A 23,953-nucleotide genomic window follows, 5' to 3' on the forward strand; every position below is an offset into this window, starting at 1 on the left:
AATGTACTCTCTATGCCATTATCTAAATCATTGATGAAGATATTGAACAGAACCAGACCCAGAACCGATGCCTGCGGGACCCCACTTGTTATGCCCTTCCAGCATGACTGTGAACCACTGATAACTACTCTCTGAGAACAGTTTTCCAGCTAGCTATGCACAGGGAGAGGGATAGCTCAGTTGTTTGAGCATTGACCTGCTAAAACTCAGGGTTGTGAGTTCAATCCTTGAGGGGGCCATTTAGGGATCTGGGGCAAAAATCTGCCTGGGGATTGGTCCTGCTTTGAGCAGGGGATTGGACTAGATGACCTCCTGAGGTCCCTTCCAACCCTGATATTCTATGATTCAGGTGCACCACCTGATAGTAGCTCCATCTAGGTTGTATTTCCCTAGTTTGTTTATGAGATGGTCATGGGAGACAGTATCAAAAGCCTTACTAAAGTCAAGCTATACCACATCTACCACTTCCACCCTATCCACAAGGCTTGTTACCCTGTCAAAGAAAACTATCGGCTTGGTTTGACACGATTTGTTCTTGACAAATCCGTGCTGATTATTATTTATCACCTTATTATCTTCTAGGTGTTTGCAAATTGATTGCTTAATTATTTGCTCCATTATCTTTTCGGTACAGAAGTTAAGCTGACTGGTGTGTAATTCCCCAGGTTGTCCTTATTTCCCTTTTTATAGATGGGCACTATATTTGCCCTTTTCCAGTCTTCTGGAATGTCTCTTGTCTTCCATGACTTTTCAAAGACAATTGCGAATGGCTCAGATATCTCCTCAGTCAGCTCCTTGAATATTTTAGGATGCATTTCTTCAGGCCCTGGTGATTTGAAGTCCTCTAACTTGTCTAAGTAATTTTTGACTTGTTCTTTCCCTATTTTAGACTCTGATCCTACCTCATTTTCACTGGCATTCACTTGTTAGATGTCCAGTCTCCACCAACCTTCTTGGTGAAAACCAAAACAAAGAAGTCATTAAGCCATTTCCATATTCTCTGTTATTGTGTTTCCCCCCTCATTGAGTAACAGGCCTACTCTGTCCTTGGTCTTCCTCTTGCTTCTGATGTATTTGTAGAATGTTTTCCTTTTATGTCCCTAGCTACTTTGATCTTGTTTTGTGCCTTGGCTTTTCTAATTTTGTCCCTACATACTTGTGTTATTTGTTTATATTCATCCTTCATAATTTGACCAAGCTTCCACTTTTTGTAGGTTTTTTTGATCTAAAACTCTTTTTTGAGTTTTGGATCATTGAGGATCTCCTGGTTAAGCCAGCGTGGTCTCTTGCCAAACTTCCTATCTTTCCTACGCAGTGGGATAGTTTGCTCTTGTGCCCTTAATAATGTCTCTTTGAAAAACTGCCAATTGTCTTCAATTGTTTTTCCCCTACCAACTCCCTGAGTTTGCTAAAGCCTGCCTTCTTGAAATCCATTGTCTTTATTGTGCTATTCTCCCTCCTACCATTCCTTAGAATCATGAACGCTACCATTTCATGATCACTTTCACCTAAGTTGTCATAGTTGTGTTTTTTACTAGCATTTCGAGTTCTTCCTGCTTATTCCCCATACTTCTCACATGAGTATACAGACATCTAAAATACTGATTTGATCCCCTCTCCCCGTTCTGTTTTCTCTCCCTTATTTCTGCTATGACAGCTGAAATATTTTACACGGGGCTCAGCTGCTGCCCCCGAGCCTGGGTGGGGCTGGCAGCCTGGAATGACCCCAGGTGTGCCGGGATGCCAGGCAGCAGCAGAGCCCCGGCACAGGACAGCAGCCAAGATGCTGGGTGCGCAGGGATGCCGGGATGGTGGACAGCAGCAGAGCCCCAGGTGCGGCAGAAGCAGGGACCCTGGCCACGGGACCCTGGGAGGAGCTTAACCATTAACCGCTTAAACTTTTATTTCCCTAGATGAAATACTTTTAAAAATCTGACCCCAAAAGCTCTACTTAAGAGAGAACTATGATTATGAATTAATTGCAAGTATAAAAAGAAGGTAATTTTTTGCTTCAAAGGACAACACATTTTTGTAAGCAAAATTATTTAAAAAAATATAATTTGCTGATCTTTGTGCCTTCCTGTAACATGCCATTCGTTCTCTTCACAGCTGCTTCCTTATTGAACAGCTACGGCACCGTTATTAACAGTGTTTGTAAAGTGCTGGCACAGAGCCTGAATGTCTGCTCTGGGAAATGTTTTTGTTATGTTGCAGTTTTTCATTTCCTGTTTTAGAACAGCTCGGATGTTTTTATTTGCATATTCTTGTTACCATAGCACTAGTTTAGCTCCAGTCTTAATTTAGTCTTCCTGCATTTATTTTTGTAGGGTTATCTTTTTTCCCCTTTTATTACCGAAATGACCTTTTATTAAGACGTCATCTAGTTCTAATAATTCCAGTGTAATCCTGCCAGATTAGTATTAATATGTCATTTTCCAAACCTGTCTTTCTGGACAAATAGATTAATAAATAATAGGCGGACACAGTTAAAATGGGAGATCTGATTTTGCTTTCCAGCTGTTTCCAGGCCAGGCACACAGGCAGGCTAAGGAATTCTCTATCCTTGGCACAACATTTATGGGCACATACATGAAGCACAGTCTTCTGTAGAACAATAACCTCTTCAACTTTCAGGGTCAGAATTGCTTCCGCATTACAAAGGAGAGAGCGTGCCGTAGTTGGAGACGGGTGTTAATTTCATTTTGTGTCCATCACAAGATCTAGCCCTGTGAAATCATGCGTGGTGCCATGAAACATTTATGTCTATTAGAAGTAATGCCCCATGGCCGTACTAAAATGCAGTCACAATAATATGATTGCTGTTGATAATGGTGCTGTTAACATGCATCACTATACTCCCATACTTACAGGAACCTAATAGAAAACAATGCACTTTATAATCCATATCAGAGGACTGAATTTTGTAGTACAGTGGTATAAACTCAAATAGTAAGATGCCTCATTTGTATACAGGCAGCCCTCCGACTTACGACACAATTGGTTCCTTACAATTACGTCGTAAGTCGGAACTCGGAACCGCAGTCTACTCTATTGCGGGACCAAGTGTCGTAAACTCGAAACCTATAGTCGTAAGTCAAATCAGGATGTCAATGTAGAAGCGTCATAAAGTCGAGGTCTGCCTGTATATATTTTAACTGCTTCCCTGTGCTCCACCCTTCCTGTGTTGCTTCTTTTACAGGAAGGATCAAGCAAAAGACTAATATGCCACGGGCCTCTTATCACCCTGACTGTTTTGCTTCTATATGATATCCCACTCCCTTGGTTCCTTGTCCTTTTAAACCCCAATTCAAGGTCTGAGGGTATGTCTGAACTGCAGTGGAAGTGGGACTGTGATTGCAGCGCGTGTAGACATACCTGAGCTAGCTTTAATCTACCTAACGTGGGTACCTATGGCAGTGAAGCTGCAACAGCACAAACTTCAGTGCAAGCTTTACAAGCCAGCCTGGAGCCCTGGGAAACTATTGGGGTGGCTTGCTTGTGCTGAAATTTGTGCTGCCAGGGCTTCACTGCTATCAGGATGTGAGTTGCCTAGATTAAAGCTAGCATGGGTGTGTCTGCACATGCCACAATCACACACACACACCCCCCCAATTACAGTGTAGACAAACCCTTAGATTACAAGATCTTTGGGGCAGAAATTGTCTCTTACCATTTGTATAGCACCTAACAATGTGGAGCCATGACCCTGTTTGGGAATTGTGGACACTACCTGAATGCAAATGAGACAGAATAATAATTGTATAACATCTACATAACCCTCCTGAATCTCTTTACATATCAAACCTTAAAACTTTGAATCCTGTTCAGTTTCCTGCAGATGTGTATGAAACTGCACAATAATCTTTGCCACCACAAGTCTTTCAGAACATTATATGAAGAATAATTGTATTCTGATCGGGGATATTTTACATGGAGAGTGTGTGTGTGTGTGTGTGAGAAAGAGAGAGAGAGAGGGGTGTGTGTATTAGGGGTGTGGGTGTTTAGGTTAATCTAATAACTAGATGGACGATGATGATAATGCTATCTTATAATAGTGCAAACTTTGGTGCTTGTGTGTAATTAGCCCTGGAAGTAAATATCTGACAGGCTTGTGAGAAATAAGAGAAGGAGAATGAGGTGGCCTGACTTGAAATAATTAGAAGTAGGTACCAAAGCAAAATAACTCCCCATTTCTACAAGAAGTGAACACACTCACACTACACTGAAGGGGCCTGATTCTCATTTACACTTAGGCCACTAACACCACTCTGACAGTGTAAAGAGATCTTGAAGGAGGAATAAATTACAGTTACAACCACTCCAATGGCCTCTTACACGGCCAGAGCAGTGAGTACGGAGACCTTAGAGCTTGTCTACATGGAGAATTAATGGGAAAATTAGTATAAAATAGCCAGGGTGTGAATTCAAAGGGCAATAGCTATTTCCCACTAACTCCCCACTTTTTGCCATTTAGGTTAATCTGCTTCCAGAGGGGACAAACCTAAACTGCACAAAGGAACTCAAGGCAGAATAAGTGTACACATGGGGTGCTAATATGGAGTAGCTATTCCCTTTTGGTGGTTCTGCACTAGCTAGTCCAGGCCTTTTCCCTGAGTAGACACACTCTTAGTGCAAATGAGAATCAGGCTTTAAAGAAGCTAAATACTAGTCTGTACAGATGTTGGACTCTCTCCAAAGTGTGTGGGGAATGTGGGTTCACACACCCCCTCCTTCTGATCTGGTTTGCAGGATAATTCTCTATCAGGAAGAGGGATGGTAGGATTTATTTTTTCATTTATAAGGAAAGCTCTACCAGAATTAAAGCTGCACAATGTGTCCAATGAAAAATATCATTATTTTTTCCTTGTAAATAGCAGATGTTTTCTTCTCTCCCCGTTATTCTACAAAGGGGTGGCTTTGCTGCAGATGCTGTGATGGTTTCTTCAGGGAATTTGTGTTGCCACGTTGTAGTGACTGCAATCGCAGATCCCTTTAATATACTTTCAGAATGGAGAGCATTGTTGGACTCTAAATACCCGCAGCTACTAGTATTTTAAATTGGTGGTTTGCAAAAAGCTGTGTGCGCAAGGGATTTACTGAAAAGTTCCTCACTGTGACTTTCCACCGCTCCAGAAGTGGAAAAAGTAGCATTTGCTACCATAGAAACAACTTTCTTAAAAAAATGGAGACTTGCTAGTAAATCCTAAGGTTGGCCAATAGGCTCAAATACCAAAGGTCACAAAAGGTGCCGCTCATTCATTTTCCAGTCGCTGTTCTTTAGCTGCTAATTCACATATCTGTGTCGGGTGGGGGTACTGGCTGACCCTGAATCTGTGTTGCTGGGTAGGAGCAGAGAATGCTAGTTTGGGATTCTCAAGCATGTATTAATTTGATCAGGTTATATTGTTTTACACACCATCTGATTGTAGTGCACCTTGTATTACAGATTCCTTCTACAATCAGGTCTATCCATCAGGATAAAATCCTAGCACTTAGACAGCAGACACAGTTCTTGTGGGAGGCTTATTTTTCTTCAGTTGAGAAGATTGTATTGACCACACTAGAGGTGAGTAACAATTCTCAGATATTAGTCAGAGCAGAGATGTTCCTTAATATGTCTGCCACTCTCCATGCTGAGCTGTTGTATGTGTGACCTTGGCTTTCATGACATGTGATTGGTCACCTGAAAAACCTTCAGCAGCTTGATAACTTTTCTCCCCTAAGGAAATATTTTCTTCATTATTGGAATCCACATAAGAAAACTGACATGGTGACAAATAGGAGCCATCCGACACATGAAAAAGTTGTCTTGTGCCATCACAGTTTCTCAAGGCTGATGAATCAGTATTCCTATCATTCATAGTGAATGTGATCCTTTAAAGGACCTTACTAGAACTCATTTTGGAAAAAATATAATTTAAAAGCCCCCTTTCTCCTATTCCCCCTCAACGTTTTGATGCCCTTTCACAGGTCTCTTGTTCTGGAAGTGGCTGCTTGTAAGTCACCTGAGACTTATCAAATGTGTGCATTTCCAAGGGAAGATAGAAGGTGACATACAGAAGAAAGCCCAAATTATGCATAGCAGTCCAGCTGTGGACAGCCAGAGCCCATTGTATTCCAGCCGTTCTTCCTCTTTACCCCAGCAAGGGTTGTGGAGAAGGAGGTATACACTGGTTCTGTACTCACTGCGATTACTCCTGCAATTGGGGTATCCCCAGCTCCCTTTGTTTCATTTACAGAATCTGTCCCCAAGTCCCTCAAGTGCAACTTCAGGGCTGAATTGAAACATCTTCAGTAATGTGGCCATAGTTGTCAGTTGACTAGGGGATGGTTAGTAACACCTGTAGCTAGGATTTAAAAAGCTACCAGCTAAGAAGCTTGAGCTTAGTAGCAAGGAAGACTGAGAATAGAACAAGGAAGGAGCTGCAAGGTTTTAAGTTAATGAAACCAAGTTGGGCATATCGGACCTTTGATTTTTTTAATCTAGGATAAGCAATCTCACAGAACCACTTCTATGTAGAGAAGGCAAATTAACAATAATTCTGTTCAGTGGAAAATAACATGCATGCTCAGGTGTTCATTCCAGAGTCCAACAATCCCTAAAAAAGCCTGAATTGTTTCCTTTCAGAAAGAGAGAAAATAAAAGGTTTGTTTTTTATTTAGGTGTCAGAAGTTGGTAAGATCAGATGCACCCTCTGTTTAAAATTTGATGTGGGGGAGTAAATCGTGTAGTTGGAGAGGGAATGGATTTATTCTGGTAGTTACTTTCAATTTCTAACTATAATGCCGTAGTACTGCAATATCTTGATGATCCTACATATCATTTAGTCACCTCCTGTCTGGACTACAGCAATGCAATATGCCTGGGCATGAAGCCATCAGCCCTTAGGAAATTTCAAAGGGTATAGAATGCTGCAGCATGTCTCCTCAGCAACACAGGCTACCATGAGCACATCAGACCTGTCCCCTGCTCTGTACACTGGCATCCTGTCGAATATCAACTCAAGTTCAAAGTCTTGAAGGCCTTATCTTCAGGATGTTCAATGGCCTCCGCCCTGCGTATCGTCACCAAAACCCTTGGTGAATAACTGCATGGCTCTGGAGTGCCGTGGACCTTTGTGCCTTGAGGGCAAAGCTTGGCTGTGCAGATGACCGCTTTCTCTGGGGGCCAGGCTGACACCGTGGAGGGTCGGGGGAGGACTATCGCAAAACTCCTCATCTTCTGCTCCAAGTGCAAGGTGCACTTCTTCAACCTCCCTTCTCCAATTGCAACACAGAGCAGTGTAGAAATTTAAGAAACAGAAACCAACCTTACACAGCTTACACAGTTCTCCCCTGGGAACAGGAGAAATGAGAGAGAATGAACCACATGTGACAGACGTTTAGTGCACTACTGGAAGGCACTCGGACGCTACAGCGATGAGGTCAATACAAGAACCTGTATACGACAGAATATTTTGGGGAGGTGGGGGCTGAAATATTGTGCCAGCAACATATTCTATGTAGACAGGACAAATCCAGCCGGGGTGCCTAACCTCCTCGCTATAAAACTGCCTGTGTTCCATAATCACCAGAGAGCCTCTAAAGCTGGTGCCGGTATTTAGAAATCTCTGCAATACATTTAGCAAATTACCATATGCTTTTTGTATTTTAATTGATTAGCTCTTCATGGATTCCTTTCATCCTTTTCTATTTCCTTTCCTTCGAGTTTTCTTTTCTCCATGCCATTCTTATAGGCTGCAAGGATTCTTATATTGGCCAGAAGTGCCATAAATGAATCTGCCATCTGTTAAATGTGATATATTCCACAGGTTGGCTTCCTAGCCTACTGAGTAACAGTATCAGTGAGATTTGTATGCCTCACGTGCAATAAAGGTTGCATATGTTGCATGACATCAGAAGTTTATTTCAAGATGAAACTATTTTTTGCTCTGTGTACATTGAAAGATCATCAAATGTGAGCCGTGTGTTTCCCCTGAAGCGTTGTCGGCTACCAGAGCAGTGGAAAATTGTACAGTCTATGAAAACCTACTCATCATCTAAAGCTGCAGACTACTACTTATCTGTTTATGCATCAGTTCTGAGAAAACCGGGAGGGGAGAGCGGGGGGGGGGGGGGGGGGGGGCAAAGGAGCTAGTTCCATCTAGTTCTTCATCAGATGGTAGAAGATACACATTTTTTAGTTTCTCTCTTCATTTTCTAGTTTCTTGTTACATTCAGTGGCATAAATTAAAGGAGGGGACAAGACAGTCACTACCCTTCCCCCACCTTCCCACACAAAACACCCATGGCTGAAGCATGTAACTTTACATCTATTAATAGAAATATCTAGAGATGCACTTGATAGTGTAACATAACTAACTCTGACACAGTCTTGAGTCCACTATTCTCATATGGAAAATGCTGCTAGCTTGACGTTAAGATTGTTCCTGTGCATTTCCCATGTAATCACAAATTTTAGGAAATGACCATTTGGGACAGCCTTCATTCGCCTGCTATATCACCCTAATGTCACATTACCCTCATGCCCTTGGAGACTCCTTACCTCTACAACTAACTCAATCAGTAGCTCTTCCTACACATGTGGTCTTTGCTTTCAAATTTTGTGTGCGTACACCTTGAGTATATAGAATTAGTTTTATCATCGCAAACATATAGCACTGTTAATGTTATTCTATGGACTGTGTTACACAGTAAGTGAGACTAGATCATCTAATGGCCCTTACAAAGATACACATCTTTTCCCTGCTCCAAAAAGCTTGCTCTAGTAGTTGCCCAAATTTCTTTCCATGTTGGATGAAATGGGAACTTCTGGAACCACGCCTGTGGTGGACAGTTATCTGTAAAATATGTATGGGATCTGATGTAATTAGTCACTTTGTCACATAATAACTCAATTATAAAATAAAGGGGAAAATATCAACCCAGCCTGTTTGGCTTGGAAGTCTGTCTTTGTGTATTTAAAGTTTTCCTTATCTCAAAATAACACTCATCTTTTGTAATTCCATTCTTGACTAATTATTTTATGCAAGTCATGGATGGTAAACTCTAGAATGAACTAATCAGGCCTGCAACTGACAAGTGATTTTAGATGGAAAAATATTTCACTTTAAATGCAGAATCTAATGAATTGCAAGATCCCTATGTCCGCAGAGACTAATGAGATAGTTTGAATAATGTTATCCAAGGCCTCAAACTGCCAAGAATGTGTGCAAGTGTATAGGTTCGGTGTCGTCTTTAAAAGAGATTAAACAGGAATGCCAAGTAATTTGTGTCTCGCTGCTTTTTACAAAATGTGTAGTGATTGCAGTCTGCAAGAGTTGCTGAAGATTCTACCGATGGCCATTACAATTTATTTACAAATCACTACCTTTCTTATTTTCCAGATTATTCAGGACAGAATATTTAAGCACATATCACGTAACAGTTTAATATGGAACAAACATCCTGGAGGGTTATTCGTATTGCCACAATATTCCTCATATCTGGGAGATTTTCCTTACTACTATGCTAATCTAGGTGAGTGAATCCTTGCTTCTGGACCTCACACATATTGGGGTATTGTTGATTTCTGGATGGTGTGTTGTAAATGGCTCACCAGAAATATCTATCTAATGGCATTCTTGTTTATCTTGTCCTCCAAAACAGTGGCTTTCAACCTTTCCAGACTACTGTACCCCTTTCAGGAGTCTAATTTGTCTTGCGTACCCCAAGTTTCACCTCACTTAAAAACTACTTACTTTTCTATTTTTATGTCTGATTTTTAAGCATCACAGCCCCTATTCCTGAAAAATTGTTTACTTTATCATTTTACCATATACCTATAAAATAAATCAATTGGACTATAAATATTGTACTTACCTTTCAGTGTATAGTACATACAGCAGTCTAAACAAGTCATTGTCTGTGAAATTTTAGTTTGTACTGACTTCACTAGTGCTTTTTACATGGCCTGTTGTAAAACTAGGCAAATATCTAGATGAGTTGATTACCCCCTGGAAGACCTCTGCGTACCCCAGGAGGTACACCTACCCCTGGATAAGAACCACTGCCCCAAAACTCTGCCCCCTGCTGGATGGAATGTCATTGACTGACCTGCATAAGTACAGGATATCATGTTACCCCTCTAATAGCTGCCGCCTACAGAGAATATTGTAACAAATCCATGCCCTCCCAGCATTTTCTGGTTATCATTATGTTGCAGATCAGTAGCTGGCAACTTCATGGCAACACTGGTTTGCATTCGTTGCTTAGCTCTGTTTGACAATACTCAGAGACAACAGAAGTTATTCGCAAATAATTCTCTGAGTTGATAGTCAGTATAGATCCACCCTCCCCACCCTCCAGCCTCACTTCTTCAGAGTCTTTGTATGGGTTCTGATTGAGTGGCAGGAACTGAGAAGAGTTTAATCCCTGGCTCCTTTAGGCAAAGACTGAATGTTGAATTCTGCAAGGGAACATGCCTGCAGCCTCAACAGTCACTGCTTACCAGGGTTCCAACTCTGGTGCCAGCAGCATAGGTCTGACACGCTGCTCAAAGAACCACTGTTACATTGTAAAAGGAAAATCTGGATGTTGAGTTGTTGTGGAAGAAGAACTAAAAGGATTCAACAACACTTCCAGTTAGGGAGGAGAAAAATGACCGTGCCACCAAGGTTGTGGGCCGGGGTGAGGTGAAAGGAGAATGGTATTTGCAGTAGTAGTGAAGGGAAGAAGCAGATAGGATCTACCATATGCCACCAGTATATGAGCTGGTGGAAGGATGACTGGAATCATATCTCACTGAAACTTGCAGACTCTCAAGTATGGATGGAGGGGGATTGTTCCTCAACGGGCAGGCAGAATAGTTAGTCATCAACTCAGAGATGATCGTTGAAGCTTTGTGTGTGGATGAAGTCGCCCTTGGGTAGGATGTAGAGGAAAAAGGAGAGGACAAAGGACGTGACTCTGAGGGATGCTGAAACAGAGGGGAGAAAGAAGTACCATTGGAGATGTTGACGGAACTATTGGAGAGGCAGGAAGAGAGCACCAAGAAGCCAGCATCTATCAGGAAGTCCAAGGGGGAGGGGGTGATTAGTCGTATCAGTGGCAACAGAGAAATCAGGAAGCATGAAGATGAGGGAAGAAGCCCTTAGACTTGGCCAGGAGAACTTAACTGATGAACTTGGCAAGGGTAGTTTCTATGGCGCAAAAGGGGAGAAACCCAGATTGCAGGACATCCAGGAGGGAATCAGAGGAAACGACCTTAAAGCAGAGGTTGTAATATGGACAGAGCATTCAGAGAGCTGGGGAGTGCACTCTCTTCTGGAGCACCTGGTACTGTAGTGACAGGATACTGGATGAGAGAGTCTGATCCAACATGGCATTTCCTTTGTTCTTAAATGGTCTTTTTCCATCTCTGACTTCTTTGATTTATACTACACAAGGCAACTTGGTCTATATTCAACTTGCATCCATTTTTCATTTCAGGTCTCAAACCCCCCTCCAAGTTCACTGCCGTTATCCATGCAGTAACTCCCTTGGTATCCCAATCTCAGCCTGTGCTGAAACTCCTGGTTGCTGTAGCCAAGTCCCAGTACTGTGCACAGGTGAGCCCTGCTGTTTGACTGTCAATCATTTTTGAGCCAAAGCCATCACAGAAACAAAAACCCCACTGACTTCAGGTCTTGTCACTCCTCCTTCTCGTTTCCAATTCCCTGTTTTAAACTTCGATCCTCATTGTCTCTGAGATCGCTATAATCAGAAACCTTAACCAGCATGTGTGGGGAATAAAAACTCTGAACTTTAATAAAAGTGGAAAACAGATGATCACAACTCTGATTTATTTTGGGAAGAGAGGTAAAATAACAGCTGTGCTTTACAAGTAGGGCATATGTATGATATAAATAACAAAAGGGTCAATAGGTCTATTGACTGCCTTACCTCCCTTTATCTCAGCAGCATTTGGATTTCTCACTGCCTGGTGATACTATCTCAAGAAGGCAGTAGGACTGCCCTCTACTTTGAAGAGTCCATGAGTGCTTTAGACTTTATCAAGTGCCCAAATAAACCAGTGACACCCTCCTGAGTAAGGCTAGAGACTCTCTGGTTTTCTGTTCAGATGGTATTTGACTTAGGGGATGTAGAATTTATTGTCAGGGTGGGTGAGTAGCTGGGGGATGTTATTTTTATGCCAACTGGATATTAATTTGATCGTGTCGCCTTTTTTGAAACTCCTAAACTGAATCCATTTGGTGCTCAGGGTCCTCCAGGCTTGAACTCCACAGACGTAAATGTACCCATGTGTGTCTAACACCGAAGGTCAATCTTCCTTTCAGATCATTGTTTTATGGAATTGTGATAAACCCCTCCCAGCCAAACACCGCTGGCCTGCCACTCCTGTGCCTGTCATAGTCATCGAAGGGGAGAGCAAGGTAGGCGGAGAGAAAAACGGTCAAAGATTGCAAGTATGGTGCAGTGGAACTGGGTACTTACTTCTCCAGCTGGCAAATGTTTGAGGTGACCAGGTGGACGATGCCCCTTCTTTTACCTCTGCCTTTTGTACCAATGTGATTGAAGACTCATTGTTCTAATGAAGGTTCAGTGTATGAAGTTTGTCCTTTCATCACATGTCAGCTATTGATCAAGGGGGCAATCAATACTGCGAGTCTGAGAGTGGCATAAGGACTCAATTTTCAGTTGTGGCCACCTAGAGAGGAGGTGCTAATCTTGCATGCCGGTGAGCAGGCAGGAGCATTAAATTAATAATGCACCCAAATGCTAGTCTGAGTGTTCTGATGCAGGATTTGAGGACTCTTCATCTGTGTTCAGATTTGGAAATTAGGCTTCCAGCGAAATTGGCAAGTGTGTTCTCCACCGGCTTGTGAGAAAGAGCTGCTTTTATTGCTTGTATAGCTGTCAGCAAGGACATTAAGGTGCTCACAAGGAGAGGGTGGGGAGATATGTACAGCCTGGGAACCCAGTGGGATCCAAACACAGTTGACTGGTCAAGAGAAGACAGCAAAGGGGGAGAGAAAAAATTCTGCCATTGGGCCAGGTACGCTGTTGCCCTCCCCTGTGCGTAGTCATTGGCTCAAGTGCAAAGTGGGGGTAAAATGCTACCAAGTGAGAATAGTGGCATTTTTTGCCTGCTTTGCACTCGTGCCAATGATAGACCCAGTGCATTGGCATGGAGTAGAGAATCAGGCCCATTCTTCATCATCTCTCTCTAATGCCAATGCTGGAAGTCAGAGCTGAGGCATCTGAGTTGGGCCAGTCTGTGATTTTTATCATCTTTCTCTCCCCCTGAATTCACAGTGTGATGTTTTAGCTGCTTTGGCTGTAAAATCCTATTGTGAATTTTTACACCTTGTCTTCGCTCTTTTCCCCAGTAGGCTTAACAAGAGGAAAGTCAGGGCACCGCTAAGCTGACAGCTAATAGTTCTGCATTAGTCACTGGACATGTAAACAGGGTCAAGAGAATTGCTGCATGGCTAAGAGAGGCTGCTGCTGCTGCTTGAGGATTTTTAAGCATTGCGAACATTATGGGCTTTTTTCCCCTCTATTTTCATACTTTGTGAATTGCCTGGGACTGGGAGGCGGGGTATGGGGAGACTACCTGGGCCAATTCTAAGTATATGAAGAAGCTGTTTAATTTACAAACCTATCTCCCAAGTTCCCAAAGGAGTGTTTATGGTGGACAGTCTCTCCTTTCTAATATCACATCACGTACCAAATGGCTTTTGAAACAGAAAAGCTGTTTGTTTTCACAAGTCTTGCTGAGCTGCTCAGTGTACTCCAAAGATCTAACAAAGGACTTACTTTTCATAGTTGGCATTTCTCTAGGGCCTTCCATCCAAGGATCCCAAAACACTTCAAGCCTCATAACACTACTGTGAAACAGAGGGTACGTCTTCACTTACCGGAGGGTCCGGCAGCAGGCAATCGATGTTCTGGGATCGATTTATCGCATCTGGTTAAGACGCGATAAATCTATCCCAGATCGATCCCGGAAGTGCTCGCCGTCGACGCCGGTACTCCAGCTCGCCGAGAGGAGTACGCGGCATCGACGGGGGAGCCTTCCTGCTGCGTCTGGACCCGCGGTAAGTTCGGACTAAGGTACTTCGAATTCAGCTACGTTATTAACGTAGCTGAATTTGCGTACCTTAGTCCGAAGTGGGGGCTTAGTGGGGACCAGGCCAGAGACACATTATTGCACCCATTTTACAACTGGCACAACTTGGCTACAGATAAAAATTAATGGCTAGCCCATGCTCACATAGTAGGTGTGTAAAGGAGGCAGGAACAGAACTCTGATTTCCTGACTTCTACTTCTATTCTTTCACTATAAGAACAGTGTAAGTGTTTAATTGCATGGGATTATTTTCCCCCCTCCTCACTGAATTATTTTTCTTCATATATTAGTGCCAATTAGAAATCCTCTATGGAAACCAATCTTATCTCTTACTTTCTGTACTGGTTTCCCATTGAACACAGAGCCAAGTTTGAACTCCGTTCTGTTATCGGTATCCCTCCACAGGAATAACTATGGCTACCTACCAGACAGTCCCTTCCTCCACAGTCATGACCTCACATGACAGCTAAGTTCCACCAGAACAATGACAGTTGTGTAGAAGACCGAGCTTTCACAGGAACTAGCCCAGGACTGTGGAACTCACTTCCACATGAGCTCACTATGTGTTTTCAGAGCTAATTGCAAAACTCATCTTTTCATCTTAGTTTTCATTCAATGATTTCTTCACACACAGTGCGATTCAATAATGCTTTATTGGCATGACAAGCTGTACAAGTGTTGCCAAAGTATAATAAAGAGATAGGCCCCACGGGTATCTGTTAGAGTTAGGCACATACAATACTCTCTCTCTCTCTTACACACACACACACACACACACACACACTCTATAAACTAATCAAGCAATTGTTCCTACAGGCTGGAAAAGGAGGGGGCGGGGGGAAAGAATGCGTGTGTAGTGTTCTTATATCCATTTTTCAGTACTCAAAAAAAGCTTCGATCCCATTGGTAATGCAGACCAAAAATTACCTAAATAGATTCCCCTTTTTTATTGTCATCTTCTTTTTCCCCCCATCTCGCATCTAGTTCCCATTACACTGAGACATATCCCAGGTTAGCATAAAAAACGTGGTCTACACACCAATTTTATACCAGTATAATGCCTTCTGTGGATGCAGTTATACCTGTATAAAAATGCCTTGTTACCTCTATAGCTTATTCTCTCCTTCCCATACAGGAATAGCTATACCTGTATAAACACTTTTATACCATTTTAATTGCGTCCACACATGGAGGGCCGTACCATTTCAACTATACTATAACTATACAGTTAAATCAGTACAACTTGCGTGTGTAGACAAGGCCTGGGATGCAAATTGGGGTCATTAGCTTGCCAACAGAATGGCCCTGTCAAAGGTGCAAGGTCTCTCTGAGCACTTAATTTTATATTACTCTCACACAGTGGGGTGGGGGGTGGCGGTGGCAGAGGGGGAGGTGAGGAACAACTCTAACTGCCAGACAGGTGTCAGCCATGAAGAACCCTACATCTGTCTAATTCTCAGCAGATGCAGTTACAGTTTGGGTTTTGGAGGAAGGCAGCCTGCTCAAGAGAGACAGATCTGCTCAGAAATTAATTCCTCAGGTACAAGGTATAAGCTGACTGCTGGGCTGATGGAAAATGACAGCCTTTCACCCTTGAGCTGAGAAATCCTTCCTATCAGATAAAGATGTACGATGTGCTACGGATGAAATAAGAATGAAGAGTAAAATAGAATATGCAGAAGGGTTATTTTCCCCTTCTCTTGGAAATGAGTGTCTCAAGTGATTTCCCCCTCCCCTCTCTTTTTGAAACCCACAGGTTATGAGCAGTCGCTTCCTACCTTATGACAACATAGTCACAGATGCTGTGCTAAGCCTTGACGAGGACACCGTGCTTTCAACCACCGAGGTAAGACCCATCCTCTTGAAATCTCTGCGGCTTTTCCAGCCTGGTGCCCACCCTTCTTCTTACGACCTGTTTGCCAGAGCGTGTGTGTCTTATAATATTTCCTGCTCACACCCCAGGTTTAACGTATTGCATTTGTCTCAAAAATCTTGCCGCCACCTGCCAGCAGGAGAGGATTTTTTCATGGTTAATTGGCATCGTTAGCATGTGGTTCTTCCCTTCTTTATCATTTTAGTAACATAGGCAGGTGTGGACAGCTAACAGCAGTCTGTTTTAGCATTATATTTCCACTGTGCCGATCGTGGTTCCTCCCTTTCCTACACATTAGCTTCAACGGTGGGACATTATTTCTGCTTCAAAGACAGTGTTTCTGCCTACAAGTGTTTTGATTTTTCTCCTACACACATGCGCTAACTGTATCACTGTACCGTAGAGCTGGAGATACATAATGGTTGAGACATTCCGGCATTTGTGCCCGGAGCAAGATTGCACTAAAAAAAAAAAAAAGCAGAGAAAGGAAAGTTTTTGTAGAAAACCAATTTTTACAACTGGGATGAGTATTGATTTCTGGAAGCTTGTCCTGAAAACCACAGAGGAGACTAATGACTGTTTATATAGAAGTACAATGTATCGGAAATACATTATTAATGGTGGCTATTGAAAAGCTTGGAGACTTAATTTTCTTTTCAGTCTTCTTTTCTTTTCCCCCTCCTTCATCACATCCAGAACCATTTCTTTCTCCCCACTTTCCCTCACAGTGCTGCTCTTACTATTGTCAGTAGTTGTAGCCCTTTAGATGATGCCATTACGGCTTACGTTAAGGCAGGGATGCCCAAGTTTTGCCAGACTGAGTGCTGCATTGGCAGCTTGCTATAAGCCCTCAGACTACACATAATTTACCTCAGAGAGTCACCTTGCCAGTGTGGAACTACTAGTCCCAGCATGCAGCTGATCCATGGGGAGGTCCACTGTAGTCCCCATGTGCTGCACTCTGTATTGTAGAAGAGGGCAGCATTGGCCCTCAGGCCACACCTGGGCCATTCCTGCCAGAATGGGAAGAACACCGCCTCTGTGAGATAACATGGACAAAGTCCAGCGTTCTCCAAGGAAGACTCCTTGCACTGGCCCGCGGCTCAAGATTGTTACTCAAGACAAGGTGAAATCCTAGCCCTTTTGAAGTCAATGGCAAAACTCTGATTTTGTTTGGGGCCAGGATTTTACACAGAGTCTCCTTCAAGGTACTCCAGCAGCCCACTTTGTTATTCCCGTCACTACCCTCCACCACACACCCGTTTTAGTGGTTGTAATCCTAGTCATTGCACCCTTTTTGGGTTACGCAAGGCAAATAATGTGCAACAGTTTTTCACTGAGTTTGGCCCCTTTTTATGTTAAAGATGTGGCAGAATTTTAATGTTTGCTTGTTTTGTGAAACGATTTGTTAATTTCTTTGCAGCATTTTCACTGCTCTGAATAATTTGCTGCAAATACACCTCTACCTCGATATAACGCTGTCCTCAGGAGCCAAAAAATCTTACCGCGTTATAGGTGAAACCGCGTTATATCAAACTTGCTTTGATCCGCCAGAGTGCGCAGCCCCGCCCCCCGGAGCACTGCTTTACCGCGTTATATCCTAATTCGTGTTATATCGGGTCGTGTTATATCGGGGTAGAGGTGTATTCAAAATAATGTGTGTGTCTGTGTGTGTTAGCGTCATACGTCAGTTGGGCCCCTGTCCTGCAATGGGAAATATGTGGGTAGGCCACTGAGCCTAGGTAGAGCCCCATTCACTTCAATGGGACTGCACGTGGGGGCAGGAGTTTACTGCATGGTTTTCTTTTCAGGATCGGGGCCTTGATATTGCTTCTGTTCCCTGATTGGGTGGCTTATGTAAATAAATCTAAACTGCATTTCAAACGTAGTTGAATTGTTGAGTTCAGAATTCCCTTTCAGCTAACATTTGTACTTAAAATCCACTTTTCCCAAGCGTTCATCCTAGGGAAAGCAAACAAAAAATTCACAAGCACGGTCAAGCTGACATTTCAAGTGTGAATGAATATTCACCAGACACGTTTTCCACTCTTTGCTCTAGTGTTAATAAAGGTTTTTCATTCATAATGAAATGAAGCCTAATTGCTATTGTTTTCATTTCCACGGGTAGCAGCCCAAAAGTGCTGCTTGGAGGGATATTTATATGGGAAGCAATTAGAAATCAGTGTAGGTTGGAAATGATACGGGGATTGAAGTGACTGGTTGCTTTTCCTGCTGATCAGCTGAGTGGTAATGCTGCTTAAAATTATCTAGGACAAGGAGTGTTTTAAGGGGCTAAACTGTGGCTCGTCTTCTCCTAGGGAGCTCAGCTTGTTTTAATGCTTCTTTCCATTACAAGGACAGATATTTAAACAATACATGAGTGAGGACATCAGCTGGGTTATTAGTAGTAGTAGGGATTTGTAGATATAGATGGTTTATTCTTATTTTTCTTAACCTGAGATTCTCAAACTCATCTAAAGAAAACAGATGTCAGGTTTTACAGGAAAGGTCCTTCAGATCAACTTTAGTACTTTGATGTGTTAGTTCAGATCTCATCCAAATCATTATCACAAGAATTAACAACTTTAGCTGCATTGGCTTTCCATTTGGTTCAAGTTCCTTCAAATAACATGAAAGAATAGAATATGCCTCTAACTGCATGTTCCAATATGTTTGTGTCTCTTCTCTTTCACTCACTAATTTGTAAATGAAAAAGCTCTGGCAATAATTACAAGGAAATGTAACTGTTCTAACAGAAGTGTTACTGTATTAATGCTGAAATATGTGTGACTCCTTAACACCACAAACCTGAAACTCTGGTCATGTTTGCTGAAAGGTTCATTGAGAGGTTTTTTGAGCAAAGTTTTGTCTGAGTCTAGGTTGACCTTCAGGCCTCAGTGCGGATTAATGGTTTTAGTGTGGAACTGAGGTGCAGCTCTCAGTAGGTTTGCATGATTTTGGCCTGGGTATTTATAGTTGGCTTTTGCTCCCCTTCTTCTTCTTGGTGGGCTTCCTGACCTCCTGCAACCCATTTTTTTTTTTTTTTTTTTTTTTTTTGTGCTCAGCGGCTGGAATGTTAAAGAGAAATTAGCAGTGTTGCCAGCTCTCACAATTTTATCATGAGGCTGCTGATAAAGTATTTTTCACAAAGCCCCAGTTCCTGGAGTCATGTTAACGACATGAGAATCTCATCTATTTTTAGTAAGTTTTTGCCCGTCGTGGCTGCAAAGAAAAACTTAAAAACATGACCCAAGTGTATCCTAAAAGCAGAAAAACCAGAAGGAAAATAGATAGACCCCCATATTTATTATTTAAAAAAAAAACCATGATTTTTGAGCGAATCTCATTGTTTTTGGAGGACCCGACGTATGATTTTAAAATGCTTCGGGTTAATAACATTGAATTCGTCCACAGAGTATAGTTGAGATGCTTAAAGGTGCAGATGAGGGGATATGCAATGGCGTAGAACAGGGTGGCCAAGCTGTGGCTAATGAGCTGCATGCGGCTCTTTTACAGTTAAAGTGCAGCTCTTGAAGCCCTCCATGCCCTCTCCAGTCTCGGCCTACCAGATTGTTTGGGGGAACTCGGGGCTTCTGCCCTGCAGCGGCGTGGTGGGGCTAGGAGCTTCTGCCCAGCAGGCAGGGGCGCTGGAATAATTTTTATAGTGGGGGTGCTGAGAGTCATTAAACCAAACTGTAAACCCTAGTAATTGAAACCACTTCAACTCCTAGTTCCAGCACTTATGGCAGCAGGGAAGGGGGTCTTGGGGCTTCAGCGGGAGTGGGGCTGAAGCCCCGAGCCCCAGCAGATGCCTCCCACGGGTCTGAAGCCCTGAGACCCCCCAGCTCTGCAGGGCAGAAGCCCCTAACCCCAACACCTTGTGGCAGGGCTGAAGCCCCGAGCCCTGGCAGTGGCACTCCGGCTCTCGAACTTCTGAAGATTGTCGTATGCGGCTCGGAGGGTCAGTAAGTTTGACCATCCCTGGCATGGAAGTATAAATGCGCACACATATACAATTCTGTTTGAAAAGGTTTGAATTGTAAAGGGCATATCTGCAAAATGTTAATGTAATGCTGCAGTGCTCAAGACTTCCTTTAACAGAAAAAATTAAAATGTGCATAATTATAGGGCAAAATGTCAAGCAATCGCTTTAATTTACTGATGAATACACCGAATTAATGTTTTGCAACAGTTCCAAGATTTTGAATTATGAATTAGTGGCAAGATAATATTTTGTTTTGTTGACAATTACTGAAACAGTTTGTTTATTCATTGGGCATGTGTCTTTGCCTGCAGGTGGATTTTGCCTTTACAGTATGGCAGAGTTTTCCGGAGAGGATTGTAGGGTACCCTGCTCGCAGTCACTTTTGGGATAATACTAAGGAGAGATGGGGCTATACATCCAAATGGACTAATGACTATTCCATGGTATTGACAGGAGCTGCTATTTACCACAAGTAAGAAACCAAAGCATCTTTGTCTTTATTATTATTTTATTTTTATTTATTTATTTTATTAAAGGTCGTGAATAAATTTGTTCCTGACTGAAAGAAGGAATGAAAATCTTATCATTCCCTCTTCCCAAAAAAGGAACTCTTGTCTCCCCTTCAAAAAAAGGAGGGGGGGGGTGGAGAATCCTATTGGAAACGTAGGTAGAGAATAGATGAAGCTCTCCTCTGTTTATAGGGTAATTATTTAAATTCTCAGTTTGGCTCTGGGGATCTGGTAATAATAACAACTGTGTTCCCTGGATCTCTTTTGTATTTTGAGGCAGTCTAACTGCTCTTTTTAACACCAGGAATTATGCACTTCAAAGAAGCCCCAAATTTATTAAACTCCTGGGCCAAATGGCCTGTAGTGCAGAGGAGTGAAGGTTGGTGCCAGACTGACTATGGGTTTGTGGTAGCTGACTGTCCTGGCCAGTAGACCTGCTAACTCTTTCAGCCATGCTTGAATCTTTAGTGCAGTGACCCCTTGCAGTTCAGGCACCATATAGTGGCAAGAATTCACATTATTACCACTTCAGTAGAGCAGGGGTAGATAGGAGGCCTCTCTTAGCCTTTAATAAAGTCAAATTATACTGCTGTATCTGATCCATTCCCCACAAAGGAGGAAGTAAGCACCGGTTAAAGAGGGATCTAGATTTATTTAGGTCCACAACAGAATCATCTGAACTGCAGTTGTGATGGCCTTATTCGGCCACATTCCATTTTCTCTCCAATCACATCTGCTAAATTTTCTTGCTTCCACATGCTCTTCCTTACAGTTACCCACCTTGGCTACGACAATGCATGTGGGCTAGTCCGAATTCTAGTCTTGCATTATCTTGCTTAAGATTTAAAGTCAACCCTATTTCTTTCCCACTAATTGTGAAAGGCCCAGTGGAGTTTTTAATTTTTGTATCCCTAATAGCTTAGTTCATCATATCATCCTGCTTTTTCCTTTCCACTTTTCTGGTTTGATGGATGAGGCAACAAAGGTCCCATCATGTGCTTAGGAGCACACAGTGAGTTAGGGCCTCAACTGGGATTGAAATCCTGTGGCATCCATAAGCCCCAGTAAGGCAAAGACTTTCATTAATGCCCCTGTTGTTGGCTTTCTAGATATTATCACTACCTGTACACTCATTACCTGCCTGCCAGCCTGAAGAATATGGTGGACCAACTGGCCAATTGTGAGGACATTCTAATGAATTTTTTGGTGTCCGCTGTGACAAAACTGCCTCCAATCAAAGTAACACAGAAAAAACAGTATAAGGAGACCATGATGGGGCAGGTATGTGACTAGAGCATGTTTGATCTGTTGAGTCGTCTTGTTAAAATCACTTTTCACTTCCAGACCAGACATGTTTTGTAGGAGACCTCTGGGCTGAATGAAATTCTGCTCAATTTTTCATGATTCCTTGTTTGATAAAATCATAAATGAATCTAGGAACATTTTTAATGAACCGAAGGAAAGTCCAACAATAGAGATGGTAAATATCTGCCTGTGGAATGCAACGTCCTCTCCCTCATTTTCCGATATTGTTTTATTTATTCATGGTGATGTTAAACTCATGTAATGGATTCCGTGACAGCTGAATTTCAGTTAAGAGAATTTTCTAATGCAAGCCTATTGTGCCGTTCTAAAAAAAAAAAAATTTTTAATGATTATTAATGAATGTAATTACTGTGCTATTTAAAAATAATATCGCATTCTCAATGTGACTGGAGCAGTGTTCTTAAACTGGGTCACAACAGATGTAATTTGTTATTTTCAAATGTTTATTTCAAGTTGCTTCGTTAAGGAGATAAGGAAGAACCATCCACATGCTGTTATATGTGTCTCGCTGCTGACACAATATGATCAATAGCCTCTGTAGTTCCTAGGCGAATTATTTATTTTAAAATTAGTTTTCATAGTGAGCAGATTTGCCTTTTCCAGCTACTAATTAAGGATCCTGCCCCCTGAAAAGAATACCTTTTATAACACGGAAACTTTGCAAGCATGGCGTTCTAGTGTTCTTGCCTTGCATAAGTGAGTCGTGGGAGTAGAGGACACAGAGCGCCCCCAGCATATCTGTGCAGGAGGCAGCCCATGGCCAATGCTGCTACTGTTTTGGAGGGAAGAAAGGAGACCAGTATTGCACACCAAAGAGAAAGACGGGAGTTGGATGAGGGCATAACCATGGCTCCAATTGATAGTACTAACAATTCAGTGCTCTGGTGCCACAGATACCACTGGTTGGTGTGCTCACTGAAGCACCCAGAAGAGGGCCTGACATGGCCAAAATGCCTCCATCTGCACCATTCAGAAGGTACCTTCTGCTATCCACAGAGCTGTACTTTGGCTCTTCAGTTCACACTATACACAGGCTTGTCTTTGCAGGAGATGGTGATGTAAGTGAAACATGAACTACAGTTGTCTTCCTAAAACAAACTGAATGGTTCATGTTCATAATCCCTTGAAAAGACAAATAAAAAATTAACATAACAGAACCTTAAGGTTGTGACACCAATTAATAGTCATATGGAAATTCAATGCTAATGGCTGGCTGTCTTCTGTAATCCTCCAGCACACTTTTCCTAGCCTGCCCTGTTGTGATTACATATAATCAAGTGTCTGGGATTAGTACACATTATAATCTACTGTTCGAGTTAAACTGGCCAGTTTCCCTGACTCTATCACTGTTTTAACATTTAATGAACACACCTTGAGTTTCCGCTGTTTAAAAAAAAAATTGCAGTACAAACAAAAGTAAAGTGTCATGCAAACATATGAGAGATGGCACAAAATCGATTTTAATGGCACTTTCTGAGCACTTACAGTCTGTTGTTTCGAAGAATTGTTTTGGATTGAGTGGGTTCCTACATACAGTGAGGTGCATTATTTTCCAAATAGAGAATAACAACTCCTTCAAAGCTTTTAGGGCCTGATTTTTCAGAGGTGCTGAGTACCTATAGCTGCTATGGACCTTAATGGGAGTTGTGGATGATCAGAACCTCTGAAAATAAGGTTGTTAGTATTTTAGGTATATACGAAATGTGGCTTTCATACTAATTTTGAAAAGTGCTATATTATTAGCATGACCTGATGGGATGTAATCACTTTTGTGATTCCAGTTTATTTTCTCTACTTCTCTATCGAAGTGTATTGTGCTGGCTCCATCCACCGTGCTGTGCTGTCTGTGCACCTGCAGTGCCATTTATTTGTAGGCAATATTCTACAGCCCTGATCATGCTGACACTTACACACCTGAGTGAGTTTTTGCATTAAGAAGTTCCACTGGACTCACGAACTCAGTGGAATTACTCATGCATAAGGGATGCAGGACTGGGCCCTCAAAATGAATTTTTGACCTGACAAACTATAATGGTGTTACAGTGTTCATCTCTTACGGCTCAGTCCTGTGAGCTGCTCAACATTCTCCACTGAAATTGACTCCAACGTCAACTTCAGGAATTAGGCATTTTATGGCTTCCTCCAAC

General features: G+C 42.4%; 1 protein-coding gene across 1 annotated transcript in view; it reads left to right on the plus strand.

The window, feature by feature from the left end:
• Nucleotides 1-23,953, plus strand: part of EXT1 (exostosin glycosyltransferase 1) — a 255,642-nt gene that overhangs the window by 224,448 nt on the left and 7,241 nt on the right. Inside the window, exons 4-10 of the mRNA XM_054018406.1 lie at nt 5,447-5,566; nt 9,387-9,519; nt 11,470-11,588; nt 12,318-12,413; nt 15,870-15,959; nt 20,283-20,443; nt 21,590-21,761. Coding sequence (XP_053874381.1) covers nt 5,447-5,566; nt 9,387-9,519; nt 11,470-11,588; nt 12,318-12,413; nt 15,870-15,959; nt 20,283-20,443; nt 21,590-21,761 — 891 coding nt within the window. The remainder of the gene's footprint in view (nt 1-5,446; nt 5,567-9,386; nt 9,520-11,469; nt 11,589-12,317; nt 12,414-15,869; nt 15,960-20,282; nt 20,444-21,589; nt 21,762-23,953) is intronic.

Source organism: Malaclemys terrapin, chromosome 2, assembly GCF_027887155.1.
Source record: "Malaclemys terrapin pileata isolate rMalTer1 chromosome 2, rMalTer1.hap1, whole genome shotgun sequence".
In the NCBI taxonomy this organism is placed as follows: Eukaryota; Metazoa; Chordata; order Testudines; family Emydidae; genus Malaclemys; species Malaclemys terrapin.